Here is an 11,438-nt window from a genome sequence, read left to right as displayed (position 1 = left end):
CCCATCTCTGAGATCCCCTTTTCTTAAATCCTCATAATTTATATCCGCGCCAGATCCACCGATTCCCACAGCATATCCGATCTTCCCCTTATCACTTCTTTCAGCTCTCTCTCTGAATTCCCACATCATATCTTGGCGCTTGTCTCTCTCATGTAATTGCTTGCTGATGATTTGAATTTCCGAACGTATATAAACCGTATGAACTCGCTATAAAGTATCGATGTGGGACTATTTAACAGAGAATATGAACACCTTTTCTTGGTCGGGAACCACCCTAGTTATTTTAAAAGCCCAGATTTGAGAGCGAAATCAAAGCCCAAGAGCACTTCCTGTCTACGGCATCCGCGTGCGCTAGTTGCCAGCGTAGGAAGGTTGAGCGAAGAAGAGGAGATCCTTCGGGAGAATAGAAAAAAGAATACCGAACCGGTACAATGGCAATGTGTAGTAATATGCGATTTGGTGGGAGGGTAAAATGGTCCAAAAATTATTGGACGAAAATTTTGGCAGAAACCTTAGCTCCTTTATTATACTAGTTAAGATGCCCGTGCGTTGCCACGGGAAAGCAAGACGTGGAGAAAGGCAATTTGATTTTTTTAGGGTTTGCATACCCCACACAGTCATAATATATGCTAGTATATTTATAGTTTCCAAATACTCCACATTTTACAACTAAAGAAAATACTTCACATTATACAACTAAACAATATACTCCACATTATATAACAACATCTTCTCCTCTTCCTAACCCTCCAAGTGTTCTGTGTATCTCCTCTAGCATGCATCTAGAGACTTCACGCCAGTTAGTCTTCCGTGCATAAGACAACCAACAAAACTTTTGTTGTGTAAGGTTTTGTTGATCCTAAATCAATTTGCTGAACGATTTAGTCAAAGTTGTCATGCCTGTACCTCATAGAAGAACCATGGTGGTGCAGTACCACATACGAACCATAGAGCCAAGGAAATATGAAAAGATAACTACAAAATAAAACAATGTAGTAATTTGGTTAATGCATACATCAGAGTGGAATTAGAGATGAAGAAGCTACAAATTTGGATTAAATTATTCTAGTTCCAACTTCCATAACATGACTACAGAATAACATACCACTGGAACAAGTAGCCTTTGTTGAAATTACAACCCTCATCAGGCACTGCGACATACCTGCATTTAATTAATGTACATACCAAAGTTTATTCAATGCATATGTTCAGCAACGAGCACAACTATAATATGAAAATTGTTGCATTATTAATATATTTCCTTTATCGAGAAAAGAAAACTATTGCATTAGCCAATTAAAAATTATATAATGTCAAAGATCTAAAAAAATCAAAGCATAATGTAAAACAGAAGACAAAATAAAAGAATGTAATGGCATCTCAGAACTCGTTGGAGCTCTGCTATTCCTGTTAGCTGATTATTTTTCGAAACTTTGATGCACAGTACAATAAAATATCACACCACTATTATTATGATCATCAATAAATTTCAATTGTAAGCCTTAAAATCACAAATCCAGAGTTACACCCCACAATGAGGCAAGGCTAGCATTACGTTGTTTTCTTATGTACTAAGCTTTTTCAAATACATCATATATCTAAAAGCTGTAGATAGTTCATGCCAATTTTCATGTTATAGGAACAATTTTGTTTACAAAAATTGTGCAGATATCAAGTTAAGATGGTAGAACTCCCTAAATAACTTTGATGTCTCCTTGAGACCTCCCAACTCCGTTATATCTTTGGCCAAACAATTATCAGTGTTTCCGATATTGACCAGCATAAAGCACTGGTGTTTCCAATATGACAAATGGTTGCAATAGGTAGACCAAGTATAAACATAACAGGCAGTGCATAGAAAAAATAAGCTGAAAAGGAGGCTTTTGCGATGTGCAAATAAGTATATTTTCAATGTTGTGATTTAAATACCCACGGCTGACATATCTAATTGGTTAGTGCCTAAAAGTTTCAATAGAAAACAAGTGAATCTTTTCTATTTCATCAAGACACCAGCCTGTGTCTTCGGATCTCCTGGATTATATCAACGGAAACTCAACAAAAGTTGTTTCTTTGTTGTATCTTCCAAAGCAAATAAGGGTGACCCAAGCAGAAATGATAGCTAAAAAAGACACATCTGAATGGAACGCACAGAAAATACAAAGAAACCTGACCTACTGGAACCAGGTGTAGTTCTGTTTGGATCCAGGATAACCAAATTTCAGACAATACATCAACAACTGATGCCAAATAATCAATGTTTCAAAAAGTTAGCCTGCAACAACCTACAGAGATTCATCTTTCTCCATCTATTGTTGAACATAACATACAAGGTCAACCATGCAGTAAATATGACATGACTATATGAGAGATCTACTACAGTATGGCACTCCAGTAATAGTAATTTGAGAATATTTGAATAAGTGCGACGCACATGGAGAATTTGAGTTGTTTTGGCAACTATATAGTCATACACTACAACAACATGTGGACCTATGCATCAACTAAATATACTACAGTACTTCCAGTGGACTCCAAATTAGAATAGTAGATAAGAAAAAGTATGTAAGAGGATACAAATCAGCTTATATTTACCTTGCTACGTTGCAAAGCAATATAGTGTATTTCCACATCACAAACTAAAGCCCAGGTCAATGAAAATTCCTGGAGGTATATCATCATGGTCATGGTTGTCGTGATTAATTTTCAGTAGAAGCTGTCAAATTGAGCGGAATCAGTGGTGAGGGATGCTGGATGTTTAAAAGACTGCATCCTCCAGAACAATATATGGAAGGACATCAGATTGTCTTCACAAGCACGGATGTGCAAAATGCCTTTGCAGTACAGCGACATCCATTCACTACACAACTGTACAGGTAATAAAGCACCTACAGAGTTTATCAAAGCATCTCCGAGAAATTGAAAGATAGAAACATGTCAAAAAAGTAGCAGAAAAGGTATCAAATGGTTAATAGATTTTTCCAAAAATTCTAAGAATTTACATGAGAAATTTTTTATGCAGTCGTGAGCTAGTTTAAGAGTACGACCAGTCATGAGCTAGTTCAGGAGTAGGAACTAACTCTTCTATGAGTCCCATAGACATAGCTTCAACTATGTTATGTGTGTCCCAAAGTTGGTTACCATTATAATGCTGTAGTACATGATGGAAACCTCCCTAACCTTAATCCATTCAAGAAACTATCCTCCTTTTTACAGACCAATCTTGCAACTATGCATATTTATCTAACTCATTGTGCCACTCGACCCACACCCTTAATTCACTGGCCTCAGTGGCTGGCACTCTCCTTACATAGGCGCTAAACATAAGTTTCAGAATGCAAGACGCAGTATAAAAGAACAGTTGTTGGGCATTTCATTTTATTGGTAAACCTCACCAAACTGAATATCACTAATTAAAAGAAGGAATATATTCCTTTAGTTATTCACATCAAAAGTATATAGGTCCATTTGTGAATATATAAACCTACGATTCACATGATTCCTTTAACTGGAACCTACATTAATATGAGGGTGAACCTATTCCACAACCTGATTGCCAAAATACTAAGAGGTAACCACTGCAAGGAAATATTAGCAGACAGTTCTAGCTTTACCGTTCTTCCAAAAGGTAATACTAAAATGACTGTAGAAACCTGATCAACTTAGAAGAATCTTCCTTAGCAATGGAGTTAGGATTTATCTCATGTACACGTCGTTACAGCCATTAGCAATGGTAAGTCTATTTTCAAGAGCAAGGAGTCCTTGACTAACCTCAACATAATAAACAGGCTCCATAAGACGGGGATTAGCCATCAGGCAAGGCTGAGTAGACAACCCGGCGGGCTCTGGGATTATTTGATCACCACCACGGTATGGTTCTGGAGTGATTGCATTTATTCATTAAAGATCTTGAACTTCACACTCCTAATTGGTTCATCACATAAGGAACCTTCTCTAGCACCCCACTGAAACCTGTGGTTAGGGCAATAAATAAAATGGCTCTGACAAAGATTCTGAATGAATTTTGGATCAACAGAACAGCGGAGTACCCTAATCTTGGACAATATATGACTGCATTCAGCAAGTTCTTATCCGCCTCTACCGAAAGAGTCATACAGTATAATGTTAGGTTCCTCTATGTCAAAGTAAGATATGTTCAGTCCACAAAATGGTGAGATTATGTAATACGGATGAAACTATAAACTATTGATCTGGTGGAAATTTTGTGGCAAAATAGGTCGAAAGATACCTGAAATCTATTTGAAACTACTAACATCATCCTTCTGGTGATTAATGCCATGATCGTTCTTATTTCTTTTAGCTCCTTCTGCTGAGCTTTGGTCAGCATGGCAAGCCACACAAAGGTCCTCACATTCTCTAGTGTAAATTCTCCTCCCAGAAACCAGAAAAAAAACATAAAAAATATAAACGTACTGTACTTCCTCTTTTATATACATGTATTATGTGTGGTATGTATCAGTATGCCATGAATTTCCATCTTTTGGCTCATGCACAAGCTTTTCTAGCATGTGGTCCAGTAAAGTATTAAAGAAGATTAGAAGACAAACAATCCACATGAAACAATGATAACAACCATTTCAGTTTTCATTAATATTTGGTGAATTATTATAGCTGTTCAAACCAGAGCACTCTGCTAACGTGCTAGGTATGCATAAGAAAACCAGCAAAGTCTACAAAGTTTTGAAAAGCATGGTATCAAAGTGCAACACTTGCAGTTTCCTTCTACTTGCAATATTTGGAGCAACATTCCTGATTTGTGCATCTTCCTTTTGCTTGGAGGGCTGCTCAGTAAAAGTGTCAATCATGCTACTGATAAAAAGCCATGCTTAGATTCATGGCTTCATCCTCCGTGCATGGTGTATATGATCTTACTTAAATTAAGAACATACAAATTTTCAGTACATATAATAAAGTAAAACATTGAATCTAGAAGAGAGGAGAGATTCCTCATTTCATGCTATTTCAAGCAAGCATTAGGTCATGTGCATGCATACCAAGTAGTTGGAACAGAAAAAATACACCAATGCTCAATAAAACTAAATAAAATCATAACCAGTCATGTGAAAAAATTCTAGTTTGCGACCAATTCTGCAATTTGTGTTTGCTCATAACATTCTCTCCAACTGGAATGCATCAATTTTTGATAAAAAAATATCTGAGGAATGTAGACATCAAGGGGAGAATCAACGAAAATATTGAGGAACGTAGACACACCTGAGGTGCTTGCATAGCACGGCCGCAGTACAACTCAGAGCAGGCGGCAACGGGCAGGCACATTCGATCAGCAACCACGCCCTTGCCTCCACCACCACGCCCCCTTCCTCCGTGCTCGTCAATCATCGCCACCAAGAGGACCCTACCTCCATCTCCACGCACCGATGCGCAACGAGCGCAGTCAGCTTCTTGCGCCCGTGCCCTTCGTCCGTGAAATCTGTACAAATCGAGATATGCTAGGATGGGATTATTTCTTCAGAAACTGAACCTAATTGAACAACTTTTCTAAGCCTTGATGAACATCCAGTTATCACCATTTCAACCCAACAGCGAGCAATGAGTCGCATGATAGAAACTGCAGCAACATTTTCCGGAAATTTATAGGCTTTCTGGATTGGGTTGTCACCCTAATTGATCGTGTTAATTTCAGTTAAGCAAAACACCTACTTTTCATGTATGACTGGCTTCGTTTTCTTGTTGCTCCAAGTGTATATGGCAGGAGCTCTGTTGTTTAAACTGTTTACAAAATGAAAGTCATTTTCATGTGATAATTGGCCATGCGCTAGGTTACTAATCTTAAACTAACAAACAAAAAAGAATCTACAAGGAGACAGAGAGAATCAAAAGGTGAGTAAACATTTACAGAGGTTAAATAATGCTTTCAAACAGATTAGAGCAGATTTATTCTAGTTAAAAAATCGACATGAACGAACAAATGAATGGATTCCTATAGATTGGATTCTCTATTTGCACGTCATGATCAGGTCCGTATCAAAGCAAAGGTGCCTAGAAATTAAACCACTATTACAAGCAGGGACCCTAACCTAGGCTCTGAACTGCAACCTCATGTGAGCCAGCTTCATTCATATGTATAGCCCTGCCTAGCCACGATATTACGAAGCTCAGCTAAACAATTATGGATACAGTAACAAAACAAAATATAAAAATGGGGTGGTCAAAGATCAAATCTGGTGCTATAGTACTATATAGAAACAAACCTCTGACAGGACTAATTTAGTATAGATCTTGCAGTCTAATTAAGAGGAGGAGGAGAGATGCAAGCTAACTTGGGTCTTCCGCTTGCCAAAGATGACTCTTGGCAGCAGATGGGGGGTTCTATGCGGCCGACCGGCCGTTCATCTCGGATAGATCTAGCTATTGCCCTCCCTCTTCAAGGATTAGACAGCGAGGAGATGTGTGTTGATCTTTGGACCTGATAATGGTGGCTTGGGAGCAGCCTGTCCTTCAGCTCCTCCGTCACTGTGCTTTGATCCGGCCACCGTCGTTGCTACCTTTGGTGTCTTCATCACGCCCCTTCGCCCATCGATCTGGCGGCCCGGGCCATCGATCTGATCCTCAGGCAGGTCGCCGGGCGGGAACAAGCCATCCACTCATGGTAGACGATTGCTGAAAGCTGCAGAAACGGCATGAATCATGTCTCCTACCAAATCGAAGGGACAACTCACAAAATTCAACTCCCGAAATGTCTGAAATGGCAAGTGTTGTGATCACATCAGTACAGCGTGCGCACACAGGACTTGCCAAATCTGATGGAATTAAGAGGTTCCGTCAGCCATGACCGAGAATCGGCCCCCAAAACCAAATCGCCGAGCATAATTCGGTCTGAAACTACAAGTGATGTGTTCACATCCATCAGCACAGGGCTGGACAAATCCAAATGGAGTCTCGTCGACCAAGTCCAAAACCAAATCACGGAGCATAATTCGACCGGTCCTCGCGGAACCCGAGCTCCCCCCGGCGGAACCCATCGGAAACCGCGCCCCCGGAGAAAGGCGGTCGATCCGCGCGGAAAACCACCAGATCAAATCAAATCATGGGTACCAACCAGAAAGTGGGAGGATCTCGCGCGGGGGAGGATAAGAAATTGCCAAAAAAATCGAAATTTCCGCCCTTGTTGGATGAACTTGGATCTCCGTCGGCGCCACAGATACGTACGTACCCTTGCGGTTCCCTCCTGGATCGATCGGGGGACGACGAAGATGGAGAAAAACCTCCGCCTCTCTCTCTCTCTGAATCTCTGTCCTTCGATTCGTTCTGTTCTCTCCTCGCTTAAACCCTCAGCTATCCTCTCCTGTCCCTCTTCTTTGTGGCAGCGTCCTAGGGCTCGAGCAGTGGTGTGGGAAAGCTGGAGGTTGGGTTGGGCGGGGCGGCGTGCAGATGGGAGACAGGGAGAGGGACGTCGGGCGTTCTGCGGTCGTGGGTGGGAATGAAGGGATGGTTTTGACGAACCGTTTTTTTCGGGAGGCACGGTTTGCGGGACGACGAAGGTACGACCAAAATTTTGACGTATTGGCAGAATAAGGAACATGTTCCTTCTTTTTAAGTAGTGTAGATTAGGTATAGATTCTAGTTGGTCGTACGTCATACAACGCGTTTGGTGAGGAGATTGGGAACATCCTGACCGTTCGGTTAAATCTAAGTTCTCTGCTTCGTCCGATCTAATTAGGAAATCATATCACAGCACGATATCAATCAATCCCACACGGGCATTAAAAGCTTGCCAAAATTATCATAAAGTATTCCCAAAATAGTTGACCTATCTCTTCCATTGTTTGCCTTAATAATGACGCGATCAATCAAATTGGTACTTAACAAAAATAGCTTCCTCCCGATCGGCAAGAACCTCCAACAAATTGTCGTGACTGGCCTCGTCTCAGCTCCTTCTTCCTCGTCCTTTATTCTTTTCTTGTGTCCTCCCCGTCCCGCGTCGACGTCGGAGAGTGTCGTGCCATCGCCTGGCGGTGAGCGGACGAAAAGTTCTCTGCTCCGCCTGTGACACCTGATTTCCACACCACTAATTTAGTCCTCGCGCCGTCCTCGCGCGTCGCACGACCCAAACCCTGTCCACGCCATCCATGGTTGTCGCTGCCGCGGCCGCCATATCCCTTCCCTGCTCCGCCTCAGCCTGCCTCGCCATGCCCACCGCTGACCCCCTAGCCATGCCCCATTCCTCATATCCCCTTCTCCATACAACCACGTCCATGTAGCCCAAGGCCGGCTCCCTTCAACGTGGCGTCGCTCCATGCGGGAGCACGCAACATCGAGGCGTCGAGCCTCGCGCGCCCCGGGTGGGCGCCTTGGAGACCGGTCGAGTCCCTGCGGCTTCGGTCGTCGCGTCATCACTGGGTCTTTCTGCAGGTGCTCCTCTCTTAGTGCTCCCTTATCTACTTCGTGTATAGCTGTGGTGTGATGGTCTGAGCGTGAAATTGTTGTGGGATGTGTAGATTTTGGTGGAAATAGAGGCGCTCTACGATTCCCCAAGAACAATAGGGTGAAGCTTGCTGGCAAATTATCCATAATGCGGTCGAGCCGCTGGTCGACAAGGTGTTCAAAACAGTCTGAACTCTGCATATGTTTTCATGTTTATGAAGGGCATCACTTAAGTTGGCGACGTTTGTTGTTCAGTGGTCGTTATGCATATATTACTACATCTGATATGCTAACATTCTTTTCTCTGATAATCAGTGCAATTGAACTTGTTAAGAACCTTGGGAACGATCATGTGCTGACTCAGTACTACACTTAGTAGTCAGGCACAAATTGAATCATTTTCTCCTGGCCTACTTATATCCCTGTTGAAGCCCGGAAGATAGTGAGGTTATTGCTGATCCCATGAACTAGCACATGGTGGCAAATTTGAGAAGGTGGAAGAATTATGAGTTCAGGACAACTCTGGAGCTTGCAGCTGCAGAAAGCATAGGGATCACTTTGAGGGCAATAAAGCTACATGGGGATTTGGTAAATCCCTTCTTATGTTACTCCCGCAAAATTATATTATCCCACTTTAAAATATTTTGCAGTTATATTTAGCACACAAAGCTTTATTTTGCAAACATTCTGGGTGAATATGCAATTTTAAGTAATGATCTGGAAGTAGAACATTGCCTATTTATACCCCGTTATGACATGTTGTGCTCGAGGAAGAGGCGCTGCTTATTTGTTCTATGACTTTTGTTTAGGTCTTCATATGCGAGCATGACAAGGTAGTCCGTGCACTGGATTGTATCCTTGTATCCTGTTAGTGGTAGGAAAATTCAGTACATTGGCATGTTTAGCACAAGATGGAAATGAGAAACTTATATTGTCCATTAACCTATGAAACAAGTGATGCTGATTGTTTCATTTTTCCTCGATCATTTGCAGGTTACTTGCAACGTTGTGGGCGAATCTGAAGCTAACTATGAATAGTTCAGAATAAGATTGGCTGGGCAGAATATTATTGTTGCTTTATACCTCAATTATTTGTGTTTGAATATGTGCCCCTTTATTCAGCTTTTTTTATTTTATTTGTCCACAATCAATAGCTCATTTCCACTACTTAAAAGATATATATTGGTAATGAGACCATTGTACAAGGTGAATGAATTTCATGTTTTGTCATTATCATTTTAACATATGGTGTATGCATGTTTTACTCTAAGTGTTTCTTAAGACTTCAGCATTAGCATACTTACCATGTTCATTCTTGTGTACCTGATTTGCAGTCCACCAAAGTATGTGTGAAATAGGACGATTTTTAATATTAGAGAGGAGAGCTAAGTAACTTCTCACATTTTCCTTCAAACTCACAATAACTACTGTTGCCAAGATGCCTGTCAAGCTAGCTACCCTCTCTCTTTGTATTTTCTTTTCTTATCACGGGCGTTCTATGCGAAAAATTAAGGCAATGAAGTGTGACTACCTAGCGTATCTTTTGTGGCATATACAGTAACAGTCCATTAACAGTCCAGTTAGTGAGTTATATGATTTATGAAATGTTTCTCTGGTTGTATATGCATCGGCACATTGTTGGGTCTAATGCATGATCTAAGAGGGGGCACCTAAGAACACCCTTGTAGATTGCATGGGACACGTGCTAAGCTACATATAAAAGAGCACTCTTTTAGCACACAGGTCAACACAGATTGTTTTTGATGGATTGTTTCTTAAATTTATATATACAACATACATTTCCATATCACAGGTTTGTCTTGTGAAGTTTCTATAAGCTTTAATTCAACTTATGGTAGAATTATTTTAGTGATCCTTGATGCCCTTGTTTGTAGAGGGATTCCAGAGGACTTGCAATTCAGAACAACGAGCCCAAACTTAGGTTTCAAATGTAGAAGCAACAAGACCAGCTGAGAGATGGTCCTCTTCAACATTTTTCCTCATGAAAGTAACACATTGTAATGAAAATAAAAATTAAATTTATGTTCATGTTATCGTATTTCTTGAGTTTCATAATTTATTTTTTCTAATGAAAGCATGACATGTTTGAGTAAACCACATTGCATGTCTTTCCCTTGGGTGGTGATGTTGCTCTTAAAATGATGATTACAGATGTGTCCTCACTCGCATATCCTCCACACAACCATATTTTTCGCTTGTTGCATTCACTCAAACACAACCATAGTTTTTTTTTTACTTCTATAGTTCTATTTCTATATAACGGTGCAGCGGTAAATAAATTTAACGAGCCGTGGCAACGCACGGGCATTCAACTAGTGATATAGAAGATACACTTGTCCCATGGAATCCGCTGCAAAGTAGGACAATTTCCCCGGACTTTTCGAAGTTCAAAACGAAATAACTTCCCTAGTGATACCCGCTCCAAACAAGTTTTTTTCTGTTAATTATAAAGAAGGAAATATGGGAGCCCATCCTGCCATGAAACTTGACGATGGAGGCCCATTATACGGAGTAGTATCCCGCTTTCCGCCGCCGGAAGTCTCCCGCTTTCCGCCGCCGCGCCGCCATGCTCCTCCGCCTGCGCATCCTCACCCGCCTCCTCTCTTCTCCCGCCGCCTCTTCCACCTCCCCTCTCCACCGGCTGCTCTCAGCGGCTGCACCCGTGCCTGCTGCCTCCCCAAGCCCCTGGTTCTCCGTCGAGCAGTACCTCGTCGACACCTGCAGCCTCACCACAGCGCAAGCCGCCAAGGCCTCCACCAAGCTCTCCCACCTCAAGTCCCCCACCAACCCCGACGCCGTCCTCGCCTTCCTCGCCGCTCTCGGCCTCTCCACCGCCGACGTCGCTGCCCTCGTCGCCAAGGACCCGCGGTTTCTCTGCGCCGGCGTGGAGACGACCCTGGCCCCTGTCGTCCTTGGCCTCACCGTAATCGGCCTCTCAAATAAAGACATCGCGCGCCTCCTCTCGCTCGTGCCATCCAGCTTCCGCCGTAGGTACGTCGTCTCCAACCTACAAT

At 42.1% G+C, this 11,438-nt stretch overlaps 1 protein-coding gene and 1 long non-coding RNA gene across 3 annotated transcripts in view; one reads left to right on the top strand and one right to left on the bottom strand.

Annotated features, from left to right (window-relative positions):
- Positions 1-1,111: 1,111 nt before the first annotated feature.
- On the bottom strand, positions 1,112-7,441 carry LOC124666017. 2 transcript variants are annotated; one of them, XR_006990777.1, is made up of 5 exons: positions 7,193-7,441; positions 6,446-6,646; positions 5,233-5,449; positions 2,593-3,969; positions 1,126-1,162 (listed from the first exon to the last, which is right to left on the bottom strand). It is a non-coding gene; the product is annotated as an uncharacterized LOC124666017 (long non-coding RNA). The 2 variants fall into 2 exon arrangements; XR_006990776.1 differs by having other exon boundaries at positions 1,112-3,969.
- A 3,549-nt stretch (positions 7,442-10,990) lies between these two features.
- The window catches only part of LOC124660178, a 5,258-nt gene continuing 4,810 nt past the window's right edge, over positions 10,991-11,438 (top strand). The window contains exon 1 of the mRNA XM_047197975.1: positions 10,991-11,436. Coding sequence (XP_047053931.1) covers positions 10,991-11,436 — 446 coding nt within the window. The remainder of the gene's footprint in view (positions 11,437-11,438) is intronic.

This window comes from Lolium rigidum, chromosome 6 (assembly GCF_022539505.1).
Source record: "Lolium rigidum isolate FL_2022 chromosome 6, APGP_CSIRO_Lrig_0.1, whole genome shotgun sequence".
Taxonomy (NCBI): Eukaryota; Viridiplantae; Streptophyta; class Magnoliopsida; order Poales; family Poaceae; genus Lolium; species Lolium rigidum.
Note: the sequence above shows the minus strand (reverse complement) of the source record. Positions and strands in the feature narration are given on the sequence as shown.